This window comes from Temnothorax longispinosus, chromosome 6 (genome assembly GCF_030848805.1).
Source record: "Temnothorax longispinosus isolate EJ_2023e chromosome 6, Tlon_JGU_v1, whole genome shotgun sequence".
NCBI lineage: Eukaryota > Metazoa > Arthropoda > Insecta > Hymenoptera > Formicidae > Temnothorax > Temnothorax longispinosus.
The window spans coordinates 23208843-23232827 of NC_092363.1; the positions used below are offsets into that span (position 1 = coordinate 23208843).

Below are 23985 nucleotides of genomic sequence, written 5' to 3' on the forward strand. Positions count from 1 at the left end.
AAAATTTTTTAAATAATATTTGATGTTATAATTTTATTTGTATTTTTAACTATAAAAGCAATAATATCAGAATTTTTGCGTCAAGCAGATATGATAAATCAGTAATATCTGATTTCTTTAAAATATTTACAATGATACCCGAAAGTTTGCATCAAGTAAATAGGAAGTAAAATTATAAAAAGTATAAATTAGTAGTAACATCTAATTTCCTTAAGGGGATCCTGCAGCCGTATGATTTACCGACATTATCGTTTTTCGATGGATCTTTTAATTGGCTTTACAGAATTGCAAGTTTTTGGTCTAGAATTAAAGTACGCACAAAAATCTATGGGTAGAAAACGCGATTTTATATCAAAAACACCAAAAAATTAAAAATATTACTTATTTGGGCACATACGCAGCTGTCACCTGACGACAATATTTGCTTAAAACAAAAATTCTGCAATTTATACATACATAATTTTTATCATCTGCTCTTGGGAAAACATGTAGGAATAATATCGTGCAAGTAGAAGTAAGATTCAATGCGTACAAAAAAAGATCCATCGAAAAATTATTTTAGTAATGCAAATACGGATGCAAATGACAAGAAGAGCAGCAACAGTAGTTGCCGGATCTTGCGAGAGATGGCGAGCAATCGAAAAAAGGACAGATGTCATTTCGTTAGACAAAGACAGATATAGGGAAAACAAAATTAGAAAGGTTGACATTATCGACATCGAGGAAGTTCGCCAGTCACTGCAGGATCCCCTTAATGATGTTTCTTTATTACAGTTGTTGTGTACGTGTTTTTTTTTTTAGATCTTTATTATATTTGTTGTGTATGTGTTCTTTTTTAGAACAAAAAAATACATAAATGCTCATTTTTTTACAAACAAAAAAAAATGTTTATACTCTTTTACAAACAAAAAACATAAACGTTTATACTTTTTTCTTTTTATCTAATTTATTAATAACTCTCTTTATTAATAACTGTAAGAACGTCTATTTACTTTTTTGGTTTTCTCTTTCGTATCTTATTTTCCTTTTCTTCTTGTTTTTTCTTTTTTTCTACTAAATTTTTTTTCTCCGGAGAATCAGTCAAAATTTTGCTACTACCCTGCTGTCTACGTTTTCTAGTTCCATACTGATGCCTCTTGGACGCCTGATCATCCAACGAGACTCTCTCCAGCTCTCGCAAGATGCGTTTGCGAGGCGACACGACATTAGGATCCAGCAGGCGTTCCAGTTTATCGATGATCTGAATTAACCTGCCCGACGACGACGTCGACGACGATGACGATGACGACGACGTGCCGTTCAATTTCCGCGACCCTCTCGTTTGTATTGCCTTTGAATAGCCTCTAATTTCTGCGGGACTTTTAAACTGGCTTGGGACCTCGTCAGCTGCTTCTTTTTCTTGTGCCGTTGACTGTAAATCTTTATCTATTAATATCTTCGATGGCGTGCCTGATGAATCGTTTGCTACAGACATCCTCGATGGCGTGCTTGATGAGTCGTTTGCTACAGCATTTACTTCTTGTAAAGAAGATTATATTGTGATGGACCTGCTACGTTGTCAGTTTCCTCTGTTGTCACACTTGATGGAAAGGCCGTTCCGAAACTAAACTCGGGAGAAAATCTTCATCACTGAATGCATGTGGGTCCTAAGGAAAAATTCCTGTCTTTTTAAAAACATTGATAATGTTATTTGGTGCCATAGCGCGTGGCAAGGCTATGCCGACAAAATTAGCTACTTCATAAATTGATACTGTTTTCCCCGGGTGACTTAGCATCAATGAATCAATAGCAGAATTGTAAAACTTCTGGAATGGACCGTATAGACCAACATCAAGGCGCTGCATCCGGTGTGATAAATGCGGAGGTATATAGCGTTAAAATGTAGACACCTATTGCTTTTGCTAACTCAAGGACTTCTAAACTTATTTGACTCTCATAGTTGTCATAGATCAAAAGTGATGAGTTATCCTACGTGCTGTATGAAAATTGTACAAAATGCTGTATTGTTTTAACAAAAAGTTTATTGGTCATACAGCCTGATGGATTGGCCAGACCCAACGAGTTAGGCGGAGCACCAGTCAGCATGTGATCGCGGTAATTCACCGAAGGAAATATCAAAACAGGTGATTAAATTTTGATTTTACACACAGCTTTGAAACCTTTTTCAGCAATTATCTTCCCACTATTTTGAACTGTCATGGTTTTTGTTTCATCTAAATTATAAATTTGTGAAAAATCTCCAAGTCGTATTTATTTATCATTTTAATTTAAAAATCTATTCTATGGAACAACGTACATTGAGTACTTTACAATACTAATTTTGCTTGTAGCGTATTAAATACGAAGTTTAAAATAATAATAAAATATAATTTTAAAATATAATTTTGTACTTATGTAAATCCCGTTTTACTTTTATGCTTGAAAAATTATATATCTTTAATGCAACGAGTTAAAACAGTGGAGTCATAGCACTTCTTCGCTCCAAGGCGAACGCTGGCGGCTCAGGCGGCTTATGCTGCCGTACCTCATAATCGCTATTGGGCCAACGCCACCATAGCAAAAAAGTTAAATACTTTGAAATAAAGTGTCGCACTAGATGTGTGTTAAAATTAAAACTTCTGGACCCGTGTGTAGTTTGATTTTGGATATGATCGCAATGTTGAGTGCCGTCTTATCAACACGCTACGTTGATTTGTTAGATCTAAAAGTAAGAGCCAATCACGTTCGATTGCTACTGAACGGTTTGTTCCTGCTGAACACGGCCAATCAACATTCCGCCTTTCCGGAAGTAACGAATGCCTAGCGCGTCCTCGAGAAGTCTCCTAGAGATTCGTTGATAAATTTAGAAATTAAAAGGGAGTCGGGGATTAGACATTAGTTTCCACATACTGAAAGTGTACTAAATACGGCGGAAGATCCGTAGAAGAGTGCCTGTTAGCTTCTCTACGGTATTTTTTGTTGGAAGCGGGTGAATCTGGCGCCCCACCCCCACTCGGGGGGAGGCTGTCATCGGTCGGACGTTTAACACCCATTCTGGTATCGTCAACGCGGTCAATTTTCATCGTCAAATCTACGAGAGGGGATTTTTCTGTGTCGATTTCAACCGTCTCGTTATTGGAAGCTATCGCGGCGTCCTTGTTTTGGATTTTCGAGTTGTTTTGATTCAAGTTTTCGTGGGCAATGAAATCGGATGCCGCACGTGCCGAATCGGTTACCGCGCGGTTGATGTTATCGAGGACGGTCATATTGGGCCTGTATTTGGGGCCGTAAAACCGATGTGAGGTCGAGGGGGGGGGGAGGGAGTCTTATCACTCGCGCTCTTAGCATTTACGAAATTACGTTTCTTGTTTTTATTTCCCCCCCCCCCCCATGCTATTATCTGATTCCTGCGGGGAATCAATGGAATCGTTTTCAAAATCTGACGAGAGTTCGCGTTCTCTAGACGGAGAGTGAGATCTAATGATAGGCGAATTAATGGGGCTCACTGGCAAGTTATATGCGTACTGGCCTCTTTTACGAGACTGTTTGAAAACTCATTAAACTCACTTAACGTCGTGGTAAGCCTCTGCTGGCTAAGGGCGGCATCGCTGAAATTAGGAATGCACGTGGCCGAAGCCTGCTTATCTCCTTGCTGGATTCCGTGACGATATGAAAGTCTTGTAAAAACAGCACTAAAAAAGTAAAACCGTAAAGAAAACCCGGAATACGGGTGAATAATGTCCGAGCGAACAATGAAACACCAAACACACTTTATATTAAAAACCCGTGCGACACGAGGAAAATTGGCCGATACAGGAATGAATGGGCACAATTGCGCAGGATCGCGGAAGAGGGAACGATCTACGTCCGCACGCTACCGTGGCTCGAGCGCAAATCGTCTTCGAGAAGTTAGGGATCCTTTAATGAGGGATGGGACAAAGCCGCCATTAATGGAAGCGGAAGTGACGGCAGGCATTACGCGTCATTTTTAAATAAAACAAAATAACTGTATCGAAAATATGTCTTATTTCAATTAAATTGAAGTAAATAAATAAAACTTAATTAAATAAAATAAATTCCGTAAATTAAGAAATTAAGTAAATAGTAACAAACAATAAATACTGATAAATTTAACTTATCACAAAAAAATAAATGCAGTAAATAATGCAATAAATAATTTTTTTGATAAATTTAAGAGTTTTTATATAAATTTAGCAAATTTGTAAATTCAATAAATGAAAAAAAAAAACAGAACAATTTTGAAAATCATTTTTATACTAAAAATGTGTTGACGCGATAGTCTGAGCTTATATTTATCAATATTAGTTAATTTGATGATTTATAGTTGAGGTTATGTATTCTTTATATATATTCTCATTTCAGTATTAAATGATAATATAAAATCACATTCAATTTTAATGAAATTGGATTTATTAAGTACAATGCTTACACTTTTATTTTTTCTCTTACTCACTTTATCAGTTATGACACAGTCACACACAGTATGTATGTACAGCTAGTTATACTGTGGTCATAATAAATTGACATATACTATACATTATCTTTACTAAAATATACTCAAAGCGGAAATATCCCATTAATGGCTGACGACCAATCCCCATCCTGCAGCTTCGGTGTCCTATCTCTCATTAAAGGATCCCTAACTGCTGCCAACCTCGAGCGCGCGCGCATGCGGCGCACTTCAAGTTGTTCTCGGGATCCGCGACGAGAAAGCGCGCGTCTGTCTGCCTCGAGGTGAGATATAATTTCGAGCTTATTTCCAGTTTCTTATTTTGATTTGACCGAACGGTAGCTTTTTGTCGAAGAAGAATGTCGCGATAAAGCCGGTGATAATTATTATCGATTATTATTAATGTCGGTTCTTTCGAGAAGATATATGTACCTCAAATCTTATTTGTCTCTCTTCCAGGAAGAGGTTTTTTCGGTGTGAGTAACCGGAAATGAGAATTGCTGATTTTTTCTGTTAACAGAATGACTCGCCTGAGGAAAAAAACATTTCGTGATTTCAAGGAAATAATGAAACAACTTGTGTACTTAAATTGCGGCGAAACCGCAACGAGATATCGCTCCATCGCGCCGCCGAACGTGTTCGTTTGGCACCCGGAAAATCCGCAAGATGGCGGGTAATGGTTGCCGGCCAGCCGGAGCGGAGCGGAGAATGAATCATGAATCTTCCCGGCGTTTATCAATCCCGATTGGTAGCGATATGGTGAGTCAATTTTTTGAACGATTTTTCAATCTCCGTCGCGAAGATCGCGCGACGCGATGAGAAGCGCTGAAAGTGACTCAGGCCGTGATATCGACCAAACTCCGATTAACTTATTAATCGGTGGATAATTCAACCGGCAAAATTGCTCGCTGCAAAATTTCTAGCTACGTCATGATTCCCTAATCTAATTTTTTTCCATACGTTAACCAACAAAAAATTATATCCGTAATAATTTTATCCATGTTAACAAATATATTGCTTGATAAGTTGATTTACTGAATAAATTAATCAGAGTTTCGGATTGAAGTCGTCCACTACTACGATCAAACCTCGATTAACTTAATCAATGATTAGTTTAATTGGCAGAATTGCTAAAAACATTCTAGCAGTATTTTGTTCCTTAATTGAATCTTTTTTCCATGTACAAACAACCAAAGTTAATAATTATTTACGTTAAAAAGATAATACAGATAATAGTTTATGAATTAATCGAAGTTTGATCAAAATCAAACCTTAAAGTAATTTCGACCAAACCATTAATTTAATTAGTGATTAGTTCAACTGGCAGAATTGCCCGTCTATATAATTGCAACATTTCTAACTAAATAATTCGTTGTCCCAACGTTACGCTATCTTTAATTATCTGGAGAATTTGATTTTTGTATTAAAATATCTTTAGACTTGAAATAAAAAGAAAAAAGTATTTCTATAATTTTTTATTTAGAAAAGAATGTAGCGATATTTTATATTATGAAATATTTACGCTGTAATAGTAGGGGAGACCGGGGCTAAGCCGACACTATTTTTTCAAAGGCAATTTTTAATATTTAATTAAAATTTTTAGGCAAATTCAATGATATATATTTAAAGAGTGTTTCTTCAGGTACAAAATTGATTCAAGAAGTTTTGCTGTACGTCGCTTTGTTTTGCCGCCAGGAAAGGAAAAGTGACGCGAAGACAAATTTTCGAATTGAAAAATGACGGGGCGAACTCGACACTCCGCCGGGGCAAACTCAACACTTTGCTTGATCGACACAATTTGATCTGGAACTTATTTTTTTATTGTTTAAAAATAAAAATACATTGTTTATCAAATAAAAAGACATTGTGTATTAGAAACAAAAAGTCGGAACAAAGTAAACAATTATTTAAAATAATGAGAAAAAAAAAAAGATTAAACTTTTAATTATCTTTTTCTGAACTATCTGAAAAACAATTTATACACGTAAACTCGCGATCAGATGTGCGCACACATTCGTCATGAGCCATACGGTTGCATAAGATGCATTGTTTGTTATTAGAAGCTAATGAAATGTTTTCCGAACACACGCAACAGATGTTCCTTAAATTGTCATCGGAATCGGACGAAACAGAGACCTTTTTTGCGATAATGTCACTTTAGGTTAGTGTCGTCTTTGCCCCGGTGGCGTTGTGTCGACTTAGCCCCGAACGTCGTTTTTTACTTTTGTTACTCCAAAAATATATAAATTTTGAAAATATGCAAAAATTATTATCGGATTCGTATAAAGCATCGAATTTCCCATCAAAATCACTTAGCGGTAGATTCGCAAGAGTAAAGCTCGATGAAAGAGTAGACATTTTCGAGAGATCAGAAAAATTACTTTTCACTATCAAAAACACTTATGTCGCGTTAAAAATTACACTATAACTCAGAATGTTACCAAATTCCGTTGATAATACTGGCACATAAAGACGCATTTACAGTAGCAAAGACAAGTTTCTACGATAGATTTAAATTGGCAAAAAGCCTAGTGTCAAGTTCGCCCCGCTGTCGGCTTAGCCCCGGTCTCCCCTACGTAAAACATGAAACAAATAAAAATTTAATTTGTAAAATAGTCTACTTATAAAATAATATAAAGTAATTTAAAAAACGATTTTAATTTGATCTTAAATTCTATTTAGACTCTGAAATATGCCCTCGATTTAATTGTGATTGCACAATTCCTCCTATACATATATATATATATATAGTATATATATATATATATATATATATAGTATATATATATATATCTGCGAAATAATCAGTAACTAAATAATTAGCATTGCCCATTAGCACAGCGTTTCTTCACTAATAGATTTTATGCATCTTGTATTACAATTGCTCGATTGCAGTGCCGGAGGATGATAAATCTATTAAACAATAATATTCCTGGAACTTTTTATTATACAATTCTAATATCAATATCGTCAAAAATAATCTTATATCTATATGTTAAACAAAAAAAATTAATAAACAACAAAATTATACAGATATTATTTTATAAGTTAATCAAAGTTTAATCGAGATAGCCGTTAGGATTACAAAGAGAGAATATCGCGAGGGAACGAGAAAAAGACAGGTTTCGCAACGGCATAATGCAGAAAATGATCTTATTTTTAATTCCTACATAGAATAACTTAATTATTTACTTATTTTTAATTCCTACAAATCATTAAACGAGAAAAACGAGTTGAAAAAAAGAAATTGCCACTTACTTCAAGGAAAATTGAATCTACGTGTTTTTTTGCATGTATTAAATATCGCGTCAAATGATGATTAAGTATAAAATCGTCCAAGAAGAAATTTATTATTATCGTACACGTTGATTATAATGGCACTTTTAAATCGATAATAAAAGATACATATTCGATATACAGATGTTTCCCCGCGTAATAGATTTTTACAATTGTCGCATTTTTTTATCACGAACGTACGGGAAAGAACCGTTAGTCGGAAGGAAGAGAGTTATTACCGACTTCTCAACAAAAGTCACAAGTGTCACTTCTTACGTCATACGTAATTGCGATCGCTCGTGCGTATTGTCAATAAAATTATTTACTCAGCGCGGCGCGCGTCACCGCAGATCATTCATGGTTCTCATCTCGATCTGTGATATCCGTTCTTTCTGCCGATTTTCATCAGTATAACAGAGTGACAATTTACGATAGTCCGAAATTTGCCGCATTTTAATTAATAATAATCTTACGTTTGCAAATTATTACCTTACCTTGGAATTGAGTTAATTAACACTTTTGTTTATAGGAGGGAAATTTGATTTTAATACTATCTAAAAGGATATAATACTATCTAAAAGGATTATACATTACTGGAAATATATATATATATATATATATATATATATATATATATATATATATATATATATATATATATATATATATATATTTCCAGTAATGTATAATTTTTTCTTTCTTTTAAAACTCTTTTACATACTTATATATGGAGGGGTAAAAGTCATATAGTGGTGTAAGTCAAATTTTTTAAAATATTGACTCGTGTGCATAGATGCAATTTGTATATTGTATAGATTGAATCTATGCACACAAGTCAATATTTTAAAAAATTTGACTTACACCACTATATGGCTTTTACCCTTTCATATATAAGTATGTAAAAGAGTTTTAAAAGGAAAAAAAAATTATACATTACTGGATTTTATTCCTTCATATATATAAGTTCTTTTCAATAGTCAGTTAATATACCAAAATATGATTTGCTGATAAGTGATAATACTCGTCGAATAAGTATACGATTATTCATTGATGTAAAATTTAAAAATTAAGTTATCGAGATACAATAGAGGACGTGCAAGGTGAATAAAATTGTATCGTAATAAAAGGTACATTTTATTAATACGGGGGCAATATGATAATGGCAAACATGATCGCGATAGTCAAAGAAAAGAAGAGAAAAGTGCTCGACATACCACATAGTCGTGAAAAATGTCATGTTATGTCTATATCTTCGATAAAAATAAGAGCGACGTTCGCACGAGTGATTTATGATAGGCGAGTCCAACTGTTGCAACATTCGATTAGACTGAAGGTTGCGAGTACTTGCAGTGCACTTGCACTTGCGACCCTATCGCGACATTCGGTTCAACAATATCATTAGCCCCTCGTAGAGATTGCAGAATCTAAAATTACTTTAATTCCACCCTTTGTCGCGAATGAAAAGAGACTGATAAGGATAAGGGGATCGCTGATATCGTAATAACGTATACAAAACATTTTTTATACTTTCACTATCGTAATTATATATATGATTAATCAAATACTTGCTACTCCCGTAATATGTCTATAATTAAGCAGATACATAAATTATAAGATACAAATTGATGATTATGTTATCTTTCCGTTTTAATTTTTTCCCATTTCTTCAGTTTCTTGTCCAATTTTGTCATCTCGATTGATCGACGAGCATTCAACAAGTCATGTGTTATCCGGCAATTGGAAAAGTATGATTAAATATAGCTTATAGAAATATGATATAAATAAAAAAGCGTTTGAAATAAGAGAAATAAATTATACATTACTGAATACTAAAATATTGAAAGTATAAAGGCCCCCGCACAATGAAAAATATAAGGAACGATTAGGACTAAGGAATCAGGAATAAAGCTGGTGTAGAGCACTGATACACGGCTTCCGATAGGTTAAAAATCTGTTGCCTGTGTTATTCCCTTTTTCTGTTGCCTGTGTTTTTCATTGTAGATCCAGTTTTATTCCTGATTCCTTAGTCTTAATCGCTAATATCTGTTCCTTGTTCCTTATATTTTTCATTGTGCGGGGGCCTTAAGGAACTGTCAATCTTTATGACAGCTAAGAAATGTTAAATGTATGACTCTCCCGTTTCTGAAATTTTGCGAGGATTTAAATCCCGTCAAACATTTTTCTGCATATCTCCTAAATTTATGTCATGCACGGACAATTTGATCTTGATGAAATCAATTGATGTGAAATTTGTGAAACTATGGAGTACAATGTTATTCTTTATTGAAACAATAACGGAAAAACATTTATCAATAATTTATATTCATCAGCGCATTTTTTCGAGGAAAAACCATTCGAAGGATATTTTGCAGAATTGCACTGTAGATTTATGTTTGTCTCCAAGATTCAACTCGGTTTATCATTACCGGAAAAGCATTGTTGCACATTATCTCGTCGTTTAATATCTCGACAATAACTTGATAACTAATCTTTTATTAATATGACACAGATAATCATGATTGGATAAACATGATTTACGAGAAAACTCTATAGTGCATTTTTTGCGCCTAGCAATATAAATACTCTGCCAATTGATTTTGCAGAAAACATTGAAATTACGTTTAAATGGTAGTCACATATCACATCGCTGTCGGCAATAGTTTTTGTCAACATTTCACGCAAATGCGAATCGCGTCTCTAGATCGCAATAGTACTTCACTGTGTTATCGCTCGTATATCTCTACGTCAGTAGCTTCAACAAGAAACATATTTTTCTGTACTCTATAATTGTCGTTCAGAGATCAACTGTTTCTTCCTTTGACGTCATTTCGTTTATCCCATTTTTCTTTTTGCTTTTCTCTCTTTTTTTCTTACTGCGCGATAAAACACTATTTACGAGGTGAAACATTATCTTTTTGTTGACCATTAACTTAAATGGATCGAAGGTGCGCTGCTTTTCTCGAATCTCGTCAAGAATCTAAAGTTTTGCGGAGTAGAATTTAACTGTACCTGACAACTTCAAGAATTACACGAGCATGGGTTAAGTATATTCTACGTTTCTACGATTGCTGACGCACGTGTTTGACCTGGAACATTTTTTTTTATTTCTCTCTCACTCTCTCTCTCTCTCTCTCTCTCTCCATCTCTCTTTATCTCAGCACGTGCACCCTGGGTAGGTCAGGAACCTACCTAACATACGCCCATATCACGATTGGCCTTGGATTTCGATTTAACGACTTTCTAATGATACACGTATCGATCGTTTCGTTGTGGACAGACATCACGTGAAACGTTACTTGCATTTTTGCATTCGCAGAATAGACGGAAGAAAATGGATAACAATATTTCAGTGATTAATAGAGAATAGCTCTTGACTCGAATGTACAAAACGCGGAGACCTCAAATTCTTGCGTCGAAAATTTCAAAACAAAAAAGAAAGTTCTCATAAACGTGATAATTGAAAGGACTTTCTTTCTGAATAATAAGCGACTGAAAGTGTATGACTTCTCGCTGAGACACTTTATCTTCATAAATATACGCTAGATATACCGAATCTCATTCCCAATTTCTACAGCACATTCTAGGTCAAGAAAATTTTTATTTTATGCAACGCGTATTTGGAAAGATATTTTATATCGAAAATTTAAAAGTAAGAAAAAATAACGCTCTAATGCCCATTTCTAGCAATGTAGATTAACTTTAATCTCGGTTTAACTTACTTTCTATCTTTTTCTAACTCTAAGGTCCAGTTTCACCAACATTGATTAACTGGATAAAGATATATACTTTATTTACCCCGAGGGGCCTTAAAGGGCGTTTTTAAAGGGACGTACCCAACCCTATCCCCAACTCATCCATTTCCATTACCATTTCCTTTGGACCAACGGTTTAACGTCTCTTCCGAAAGACGGCATCGATTAACTGTAACCTTCGAATAAACTCACTCTTCATCTCTTTCTAACTGTCCCTCTAGAAAGAGACGAAGAGTGAGTTTAATCGAAAGTTACAGTTAATCGACGTTGGTGAAAAACTGGGCCTTTAGAACTAGGAAAAGATGACAGGTAAGTTAAACCAAGATTAAAATTAATCTGCGTTGATAGAAATGGACATAAGTCAAAGAACACTGAGATTAAATATTTGTGAGACACGCGCGAGATAAAAATCCTGCAGAATCTATCCAGATTATTCCAGACAGTCGACAAGAAATCGATTGACACTCAACAGGATGTTAATCCTCTCTCGTCTGTATCTGAAGACGTTTCTAGTTTCGATTTTGACGAGTCATTTTTATCGATTAATTGTAAGAAGCCGTGACAACTTGTTACTATCCGCAACGCATAAGCGTCACACAAGTGCGTCTCGTTTCAACGACGCAGCAAGTTAATTAATCATAATTACAGTGACGTTAACTCGTGCGCACAAGGTAATTTAATCGAGCGTGCCGATGCAAACGAGACGAATTTGCTTATCGTTCGATTTGCAATGTATCAATAGCGCACTTTGAAACACGAAAAGAATACAGCAGATTTTCTACGATTAATTACTGATCGCAACACTTCGCGATGCGATATTATTTTATTCATAAAATTTATTTTCGCGATTACAACGATGCCGGATATTAATGGTCTTAATTTTCTTTTGTTTCTTGGGGTGTATCCGAGAAACAAAAAGAAATATTTATATATTTTGATCAAGTGGAGAAATTGCACAAGTCTCTTTTTTATCTCGCAGGAATTGCAAACTCCAAAACAGACCAAAATCGTGGTTCAATTATATATGACATATGTAATCCTATATATTGTTAACTTCATATTTTGCCCATGTACAGGACATATTACACATATAGGTGCAATCTCTACATGTATTAATTCACCCTACTTCGTCTTCTTTTTCTTGGTTCCACGTGTGTCGAGGATCGTGAAACTAGTTTAAAAACTTGTTTTTTATTTATTGGTAGTTTCGCGCATATCCTAATATCTGGCGAACCGGATTCTCTTTCTCGCGAGACTGCAAACTGCGTATTTTTCTTTACTTTTTAAGTAAATAATCTTTTCGTGAGGTTTCTCTCCTTTCGGGGATTCATGGGATGCATGGGAATGCATGGATTTAATACGAGAATTTACAGAGCTCCCTAATTCTGCATTTTTATATTGAAAGAAAATTAAATTACCTCGGGTTACAATTTAATTTTATTAAAGAAGATTAATTCACGTGGCAATAAAGCAATACTGTATGATCGCTTTATAATCGCATTGTGTTGTAATATTTTTATATTTTGTTCATAAGAAATATTCGTAATTACCTTTATTTAACTAATTACTTTATCTCGAAGTAGAAATCTCACGTGCTGCGAGGCAATTCATAAAGCCTTAAGGCTCTTGGTACTCGCTGCCTGCATGACTGGGCTTCGTATCATATTCATTTTACGGCTGTTCATTAACTGTCAGGGAAAAGAATAGTTTTTGGAACATTTTATAAGTGAGCTAAGTCTAAAGTGTTTTTTTTTACTTAATATCTTTTATTTGTAAGTGGCATCCAAGGATTCTTAGCGCGTCATTTCTCGTCTCTGACGTTACCCATCTAACATGGCCGCGGCGAATACCCAGGAGCCTTAATTGGGCAAAGTGCAAATTTCTTTTATAATGTTAAACGTATTATGTCTCGAGTGTGTCTCAAAGCTACAAAGCAATCAGTTTCAAGCATAAATTATCATACATAAAGAAATCTTGAAAAATAAACTATTGTATATTTTAAATCTTTGGGAAAAAGTTCTTGGGAAAAATATGCTACCTAGAAAAAATATAATATCAGAAAATGGCACCAAGTAGAAAGGAATCTTTAGAAAAAAGTATTTTAATCTTCGGAAAAAACTGTTGTATTGTACAATTACGAAGGAGAGATGTATGTACGGCGAGATGTATACGTTTCCAATTTTTTGCGCGAAAGAGATTGGTTTGTTTTATCCAAATCGCTTTAAACTTTTCACGCCACCCCAGAGTATCTCGCTGAAAAAATTCCGCTCGATTAATCCGGTCTGGTGCGTCGACCTGCAACACGATAATCTGGCTTCAAAACAATATGAAAGCTTTTGAACTGACTAATTGTAAGCACAATCACATGAGACATGATAATAGACTTTATCAAAAAGTTAAAGCGCGAAAAATACCCCGCAAATAATAATTAATATCAAAATTGTATCTTCACGATTATTATATAAATTATTTTTATTGGAGGGATTAATGAGTCTGTTTTTTTTTTCTTATCGAAAGCGCTTGTGAAATATTTCTTTAGCAGCTTGTCAAAATCTTCGAGCGCAAAGACACGCTCAAACTTATTCTTGTCTATGCAACCTATTAAACCAATAAACGAGCTTACGAGGGTCAATAGGTATTTAATGCGTCGATTGACCTCTTAGCGATTCGCTAAGCTGCTTTTCGTCCGCGTTTCTAAAAGTGGAAAGAATTAGATTCGATAATAAGCTACAGTTTTTGTGAATTAGAATTGCAAGGAATGCAAGGATATATGAACTTTTCATCTCTGAAAATTGGTATTTAAAAAACATGCATCAATAACCAGACCATAAATCTAAAATCTCTCATTTTCTCTCTTTTGCTTCCTCATAGAGGAAGCTTTGTTTTCGTAAAAAAAATTTTTTTTTATTCGATAAATCTCTTTTTCACAAATATTTGATATATTTTTTTGCTATAGTACTAATATTTTAAAGCGTTTCCGTACTCTTTCCAACCGTCAATTTGCATCAGAAGAAGAAAATAGAAGTTAACTGATGCAAATGTAATTTCTCTATAATTTTTTTTTCGTGTAAATGTATTTTATGGCTCGTTGAGATTAAGATAAAATTCATATTCATAAGACAAAATCAAGAGCGCTATCGATAGAATACATTTTCGAATACGAGTGATAACGTTTGAAAATTAGCTGGCGACTTTCCGGTTTTCACTACAGTTATAGAGACCTAATATTTGAAAAAGAAATCTGAGTTTTATCTAACGATAGCACACTGTTCATTAGCGGCGATTGCGATCGTGAATAATGGGGTCAGCGAAATAAGGCCGCAATCGCTTGTGGCGATTTTAGATATGAGGCGTGTGTATAAAGATAATCCGCCATAATCGCCCGTATCATCGAGGCTACTTGTAAGAGTGCATTAGTATTCAATAGTGACTTCAGTAATAAAAGACATCAGTTATTTCCGGCTGTTTCTCCTTAGAGTCACACATGCGGGACGCATGTCGAAAATTTATTATAGCTCTTGCCGCTTCTTCGATTTCGTTGTCGTATCTATTTCTAGATTTTCAGATTCTAGAGAGAGAAGGATATTACCAAACTTATAAATATCTTATTCAAAGGAAATTAGATGCATCAGATAAATATCAGTGTGTTGTGTCAGTTGTGTGCATTTTGTATTAGAGGAAATACACGCGTACAAGTGTAATTACATTATACCTTAAATATGCAATATATCAGGCAACTTAATTGTTTAATTGCACATGTATGTTTCTTTCGGGCTTATGTAAACGATAACCCGTGACCTAGCTAGACCCGATATAGCTTAGATCTAATGTCAGCAGCGCTTCCATTTTCCGATAACGGACCCGTAGCGCGATTCTGTAACTCGTTATGTTGTCGTTACGTGCTCATAATGATGATAAAAAAGCTACGCAACGACAATATAACGATAACGATACTGCATAGCGATTTACAGAGGATCGCTTGTATTTTCACAGCAGATCGATTTTAGCATTTTCAATCACTATGTCGCGTCGCTTCTTCTTCTTGAAATATCGGTTTCCGGCGCTAACCACCGGGCTAAAGTTCAAGCGATAAATTCTATCGCCATGCGGTATTCCGCATTTACTCGCGTGCCATGTCATCGTAGGCGTGTTTCTGACGTTCAACGCGTGATTCGACAGCCAATAAAGCCGACGCGTTACGAAATAATAGCAATTCAGAGCTGGCACAACGACTAGGAAATCGAATTAAACACGTAACCTTGCGGTCGATGAAACTATGAGCTTTTCTTTCCTTTTTTACTTGTGACACGTGTCGCACCATCTCGAGCAATTATTTCTACACGTTGGACACTTGAAAAATATCGAACTCATTCCAGCATTTTTCCCAGCATTCTCGCAACACATTTGCGTCTTAAGATTACAAATTTCGCTTGCAAGTTTGATTGCGCAACTTGCGTCAAGTATTGAAGAAATGTAAACATTCATTCATCGCATAGTTTCTATTTTTACAATAATTAATTCGAAGCGATATGAAGATCGGCAGCTTCAGAAGTATTAAAGTTTCATAGAACATTTAGTTATGTGTGTGCTCAGAATTAACTTCAAGACTAATCGACAGTGTCAACATATAGCAATTATTGCCACGTGCGGTTCTTTGAAGTATAGATCTTCGCGAGAGTACGTCTCGCTGTACAATGAGACGCAATCATAGGCGGTAAACACTTAAGTATTAAGCTGAAGTTTCGTTGAGATCGTACGAAGCTTTTATCTCTGAAGCAGATTGTTCTATAACGAACAAACATCTGATCCGCGTCTGGATGGATCCATTATTAATGGCACGAAACGTCATGCCTCACGCGATGCATGTGACGTTATACATGTACGATAACATCGTACGATTGGCATGTTATTAGCTACAATGTACAAAATCGTACAACTCTCGCTCTTGCAATTACGCGTAAATTACCTTATATACAAAACGGAACCTACCGATTGCTTCGACAGTTCTAGAACCTTCGAGCTGCGTGACTCCAGAAACAAGTAACGTGTAATCTTTGTATCTTGGAAATTAGTTTTTTTTACCTCCGTAAGTTTTTTTCCGCGTAATAGGATTTTTCCGCAAAAGAGGTGGATGACGCAAATAGATAAATCGACCGTGGTATAATTGATTGTTTATTACTCGTCTATTACTCGTACGTTGATCGTAATATTTCCAATGGTAATAATTTTTTTCGGAAGTCTGTTAAGAAGATTGTAACCTTCCGTTACATCGCATAAATAAAATTGTGTGCTACGCGTGTTACGCGTTTATAGTCGCAATCGATTGACAAGATAATAAAATTATACCTATTCGCGGTATTTAGTCATGTGTTAATTCACACGAAAACAATCACGCTGATTGGGTTAGTTATAAGCTGTTAATTACCATAATTACTCATAGCACGTGAATTCCGCTACGGAGTCTGTAGAAATTTTTTTGTACGTTGGTAGATGAGTTATTCCAACGTAGCAAACAGCCGTTCTTTCTTTTCTCATTGATCCTTCTGAGGATGGAAATTGCCTTTGACCTCGAAATTTGCCAACGGGATAATGCGATCTTCTAATAACTATTTCTTATATATAAAAATCATGCACGGGTCGTTTTTATCATGGACAAAATTATACATTGTATATATTCCATATTTAATATTCATTATTAAATTGCAATATTTTATATAAAATAACATGAACTTATATGAAATAAAGATTGTGCCTAACTCTTGATCTAAAGTACATTTTATTTTGACAAATTTTAATCATCATCCCTTTATTAATTACTCTGTGTTTATGATATTTATACATTTTTTATGTGTTTTATTTGAATGATTACACTGTTTAAATTAAAATTGTTGATTTTTTACTTTTAATATCCGCTATATTGGCTCCGCCATTTTGAATTTATCTATTTTGACATCAGATTAGTATTCCAGCGATCTTAAAATCCTTCTTTGAGTAACATAATTTAAAAATATTTCATAGATCCTTAATGGTCTATGTAAAAGTCGCAATTTTGACGCAATCGACTCAATGTTATCGACACAACTTTCTTTTAAGGGCTAAAAGCCCTAACAACATACTTAATTTTGATTGCAATAAAACTTCTCTAATATATAAATAGAGTTAAATAGTCATTTTCACAACTTTAACTCCAAATTTCTCAAAATTATTATGTGATTTAAACGAGCTCGTATTCAGCGTCCAAAAAACTATGAGACATATATGATTATTCTCGTTTTTTTGCTCGAAAAAAGTAATTTATTGTTTAACAGTATTATGAATGATAGAAATAATTAATTATGCGCATAATTTTTGCATAGCTTGCATATTTGGGACTATTCTTTTCATAAATTGCATTCGGCGTTATAAAGTTGATTTGTTAAAGGTTAATATACGGCTTCGCTAATGAGATTAAGCAATATCTTTATCATTTAAGCAATATGTTAAGATTTATCACTTATTTAGCAATATCTAGAAATATCTCACTTCCCGTCAAATTGCATTGACTTTCGTAATCACTGCGCCAACGTGCAAATGGAATTTTTGAAGATGCAGTAGCGCGCTTTTACTATAATTTGCTTTAGATCCCCGTTCGAATAATTGCGATTGAGGTGTGGGGTCTATATACAAATAGTCGAAGCACGCATTTCTTTTTTCTACTTCGTATTTTGTTGTTTGAATTGTTTTAATAAGTCTGTTGACTACATGAGAAGAATAGGTGCGGTTAACAATGACGTAGAATACTTTGTATCGCTCCCTTTTGCGTACAAAGCATAAAAACATCGAGAGCAAACTTATACATGATGCATGCATTTTCTATTTGTGCAATTAGAATGAGAATAAAACTGCTGAAATAGAACTGCATTTATTTCTTTACATTTGATTTAATTTAATCGACTTATTTAATTCATCAAGACGTTATATTATTACTTAATTAAAGCAACGATTAAAATGTCAGCGGATAAGTAAAACCGGTACGTAAGTGAAGACATAAATATAGAAGCTTATTTTGAAGATGTTGCAAGTTTGAATTTTTTAACGACCTCAGAGTGTCAACTACATCTACATTATCAATTTTAATATATTCATGTAAACATATAGGTGATATAATAAAAACTTATATTTTTCAAATCAATGTTTTCGCTTTGGCGCACCTTTTTTTAACTTTGATATGTATCTTTTATCCACAAATATGCACGTAAGAATGTGAACAAGCAAAACAAATCAGTCTAGACGTCGTTAATGTAATACAATGACTCGAATGAGAATAATGCGGATTTTTCTGCCGGTGTTTAACCGGACGTCCGCAAGACGTCAGAAACTAGATAAACTTTGCGTCCTAATATGCAAATCTTAAGTAGTTTCCGAGTGAATTACTCGCCGGGTTTTACCATTATGTGATGGTGTAAAATTTTATTTCTCGAAAAAGTCGAAGTATCCTCTAAAAGAGCAACATTCCTATATTCTCATTCTGTTGAATAGAACGTCATTTATTGCACCTATTATATCCATTGCTATTATTATGACTTGATTATTCAATTTTTTGCTGAGATTGCGCGTAATAATGTGAAAGAATATTGCCTTCAACACAGTAATAAATAATTACTCGCCGGTGTTTACCGTTGCGTAAATTTTATACTCCGGAAAAGTCGAGAAATATCTATCCCGTAGAAGAGCAACATTCCTATTCTCATTCTGTTGAATGAGAACATTATTTATCGGACCAATTATAATATTCATTGCTATGACCCTATTATCTGATTTTTTTTGTCGAGATTGCAAAGTCATATTGTGCTGAAGGCACATTGCCTTCAACACAACATATCACATCAGAAGTTATGTATCAGGGTTATGTATAATATCTTCTGGTGTGAAAAATTCATCTAATTTTTCTAAGTTAATCTGATTTGTTAAGAAAAAGATCGGATCGAAGTCGGAATAAAATTTCAAATTTTTCAGGGGTCCACTGTTGTAACATTTTTTACATGATGATTCTTTTTAACAATCAAGATGCCGACGAACATCATTAACGCGACATGAAACTATATAACGGTTAACTTATGGTACACCATAACTTTTTATTACGCGTCAGTTCGAAGTGCGTTGTCTTCTTTCGGTCAGGGAAGTCCCGAGGTTTATTTTTTTACCACAAGACGCGCCGCCGAGTGGATGGCGCGAATGGATTAGCACGTGGACTATCCCCTTGTGCGTACACGTCCTCACGCGCTCACGCATACCGGCAGACGCGACTGCACTTTGCAGCGGGATCGCCGGCACGAATACCTGCGCATTCGGAACGAGTCGCATAAACTCCAAGAGTTGACGTCGGTCAGTCGAGCTCGTCCGAAGGCCGCCGAGTACGCACCGGGGCTATATAAACCCGGCCGGCCGGATAGTCCACGCATTCACTCGCAGAGCGTATACGGCACACAGTCGATTCGTTCGAGCTCTGAATTCAAGTTTTAAGTCGGCGCGACCATCGTTAATCTCTCTGGTCTCGCGACAGTCGCTGCAGTGAAAAGTGTGCGGATTGTGCCAAGTGCTAACGGATCGGCGATCGCTGGAGTTTCCACCAGCTGCATCTCGAGCGAGCCCTTTCGAGTGTTGAGAAGAAGGAGCAACGCGAGAAATTCGCGGCCAGATTTCACGCTCAGGGAGGACTCGAGAGGAAGATCGGCATCATGTACACCAATCCGTTCAACCGCAAACACAGCACGATCCGTCAGATGCTGGATCGCCTGCTGGACCCGACGAAGAAGCCTATCCGGAGATCCGAGAGTGTCTGTAGCTCCAGCAGCAACGACAGCTCGAAGGGCAATCATGGATCTTTCGGACGGTACTACACGTTGACGCACAGTCATCGAGGTCATCTCCCGTGGGGCAGGAAGTAATCTCCTGACCGCCGCGAGGAGAATCCTCGCGCTGTTTCTCGCACGGCAAGATGATTGTCCGTGCCATCGATATTCAAGTTACGATGTTTAACTTAAGTTACGCACGTATCGCGTGGCACTTTCCCGCCGTGCGGATTGCCGGCGGCCGAAGTCCTTCTGGTGGAGCGATTGATCGAGGGAAGAAGCAACGCGGAGTCTGATCTCGCTCACGAACTGAATTTCGCTCATAAAGCGTGGCTTCCGGCGGCGATTCGTCGCGTCTCGACCCACGCCAGCAACGCGGCCATTCGAGAAGAAGAAGAGTCGGAAGATTAGCAATTAAGTACGAGATGACACAAAAATCACGCCATTGGAAGAATCGGGGAGAGGCTCGAAGGTCACCGTCAGGAATTCTCGAAGCGACCATAGGAATCCGGAGATGGCCGTTAATCGTGTGCAATCGGACCTCTGCAAATCAGTTGAAGAGACATTCTTTTCGATGTTAAAAGAAACAGCAGAGAAACGGCTTCCTCTTCTCGTATTGTCTACTGGACCCTTTCACACTACAGCCCATGACCTGGACTCATCGTCATCGACCTCCCGCAGTGCCATTATTAGTTCGAACCCTAAGATTCGTCAGAATGTCTACGGCTCTGAAGGATAAAAATTCCTCTCGCCGGCCGACAACCGTCAATTTTAGGCCACTAGTCAAAACCAGTATTAGCTATCAACCGTCATGGGATGGACATTCACACAATATCGCACATCAACCATTCTCATATAATTTATTTCGATCGTTTTGTACGATAGTTTGAATAAATACCAAATATTTTGTAAAATATCTTTGTTTGAAAAATGATTTAATTCCTAATCGCACGTCCTTACCCCTCCCGTCTCTCTGACTCGCGGCGATTCAGAGATTACCATTAGACTCTTCCACGTTCTTATTGTTAACGTCAAATAATGTGATTAATTATAGCAGCTTGCGTATGTCACGTGGATATCTCGATTAACTGAGAAAAAGTATTACAGTACAACACTTAGACGCGATTAGAGATTATCGTCATCATCGAACCGATATTTAATTCCGTAATCGAGGACGCGCAATTATCGAAAGGCGTTGAAAAATCTTTATATCTTACAAGTAACAACCTATAGCAACTTATAATCGCAATCCGATCGTAATATTAATCAAATTTTATTACTTTTGCTTTCACTTTTATTATTCATTAATGATGTGAGATATTTCGATGTCAGGAACGTCTTCGTTGAAAAAGGTTCTCATACTTGACATTCTTGTTGCAGCATTATAAATTTAAATTACTTGTCATTATACAAAATTTCGAGGCATTCTTCATTAATAAGAATAAGAAGATAAAAAAAGAACACGTAAAAAATCAAAACACTACTCCAGTCCGGATTATGGGACGCTGTTACATATGTATAAATTCGATCTTTAAATCTGCGACTTTTCGTTTATGAGTAACCTTATTCGACATTTCGCTGCGTTAAATTATGTCAGTAAACTAGAAACAACTGTACATGATATCTTTCTTTCTTAAATTAGACTCTGTTTTTGTTTTTTTCACCGTTTACGTCTATGTTGTGATCTATGTGCATATGCATGTCAGCTCATTACGTATAGTTAATAACAGTATGTGCGTTCGATTTAATCAGATAAACCGGAATATACATAGACGCGCTTTTTCCAACTATAATCTCGGCTAGAAATTAAATCTCATAAAACTCCGTTCTAAGTATACATTGACGTAGGTTTCTCGTCACAGTTTTCAGGTAAATATCTCACACTTATAGCGCAGGTTTTTCCGTTCCAGTTTTCATTATAAATATCTCGCATCTATCATACAGGTTTTCCCGGTCCAATTTTCAGACAAATATCGTGCCGGCATAACACGCAATATCATTGGATTATTTTGACAGTCTTGGATATAAACGCGCGTGATAATTTATTTATACGAAAATTTATGTGTAAATCTGTCGGTTGCATTATTTATCGCGAGTCACGCCACGTGATACGGTTTTATTTTGGCGAAATGCGATACAAACGGAAAGCAAATATTTTGATGAAATATATTATCGCATAATTTTGACTGCGCCATTTGCTACATTTTTTTTATTTAGTTGAAATTCAATTTCTAATTTAATTAAGAAAGTATTTTTGAATTTACAAAAATGCAGCTATAAGATATGATTATCTAATTATCTCGACTTTTGTATAATTCACGTTATTGTTCCTTTTTATTGTACCTTTCATTATTTTTAACATTCTTTTTAAGGTATTTTGTATTATTTCTTGCACTCTTACTCATATACAATTAATTTGATTATAAATTACTAGAAATGAAGAGATTGTATATATTTTATAATCCTATATATATATATCATCCTAATTACCTCGATCGGAAGTGATCGCATCGCAATTCGCAAGTTCAAAGTCTGATGTCTGAGACAATCGGTATAAGGTGTTACGTAGGCTCATCTGATGCTGCATGAAAACATGCCGGTCGGCCTTGCAATCGAAAGGAACGCAACAGTCTAGGCCTAGGGTAAAAGGAGGAAGAGAGCGATTGCTTTGGTTGGAGTTTGATCTATCGGTTATATCGTACTTGAAGGACTTGAATACAAATAAAGATCCAGTTTTGCATATTCGTTTGGATTGCGAATGTAATTGTAAGTCTATTGTAACGCGCGACATTATAATTTATTATTCAAAACGATACAGTTCGTCGGTTCAATTAACAAGCCGATGAACACGCGTTCACGTGCGGTTCTTATCTTCAGACAGATAAAAGCGGGAAACGAGATAATTATTCAATCGCATAGTTAACGATGCTCAGTCAATCGTGATAACCTTTATTATATTTATTTTTATATAACATTATTTTTATTAATCCATTCTCTATCTCGTGGAGATTATGTATATAAAAGAAGAATGATTACTGTAATTGACCATACAATTTAACAATTTAACAAAATATTTTACAAAGTTTTTAATGAAAAGAGAATTAGAAACATTCTCAGAATGCACATATTTTTAATCAATTGCTATGAGAGATAGTTGATTATATTTCTAAATTTATTCAATATTTTTAAATTATATACAATGAATTATGTGAAAAATAAACAAATATTTTATTCTTGCCGTCAATTTTGTGCGAAAACGCCCTATAATAAATATCCAAGCACTTATTCTTTATCTTATTTATTTCTTACATGATAATTCGATATAAGTTAACCCAAGTTAACCTGTGAGTATTCTTCTCTTTAAGTTATCATGAGAATTATCTATATATTCGTATTTCCAGACGTTGAATTAAAAGTATTTTTTATTCGTGATTTCATTATTTGTCACGTCATTGCACGGAATCGTGTGTGATTAGATATAAGATTAAGTAAGTAAATTGTGCTTAGAATTTACGGCACGATTAATTAGTAATATTATGTTTGATATATCTGTTTATCATGCTAGTAAATTCTTTATGAACAAAAATCGTGTAGTAATATAAACAAATTTAGTAATTCTAATATCGGAAAGCTTTGATATTGTCAATCGTTTATACATTAATATTTTATTTGGAAC

The 23985-nt window shown here is 35.3% G+C and overlaps 1 protein-coding gene across 2 annotated transcripts in view; it reads right to left on the reverse strand.

Moving 5' to 3' along the window:
* LOC139815057 (uncharacterized) overlaps positions 1-3857 on the reverse strand; it is an 8768-nt gene extending 4911 nt beyond the window's left edge. For both annotated transcript variants that reach the window (XM_071781661.1, XM_071781659.1), the window contains exons 1-2: positions 3547-3857; positions 993-1646 (exon numbers count right to left, since the gene is read on the reverse strand). In XM_071781661.1, coding sequence (XP_071637762.1) covers positions 993-1474 — 482 coding nt within the window. In that variant the 5' untranslated portion in view covers positions 1475-1646; positions 3547-3857. The remainder of the gene's footprint in view (positions 1-992; positions 1647-3546) is intronic.
* Between the last annotated feature and the right edge of the window lie 20128 nt (positions 3858-23985).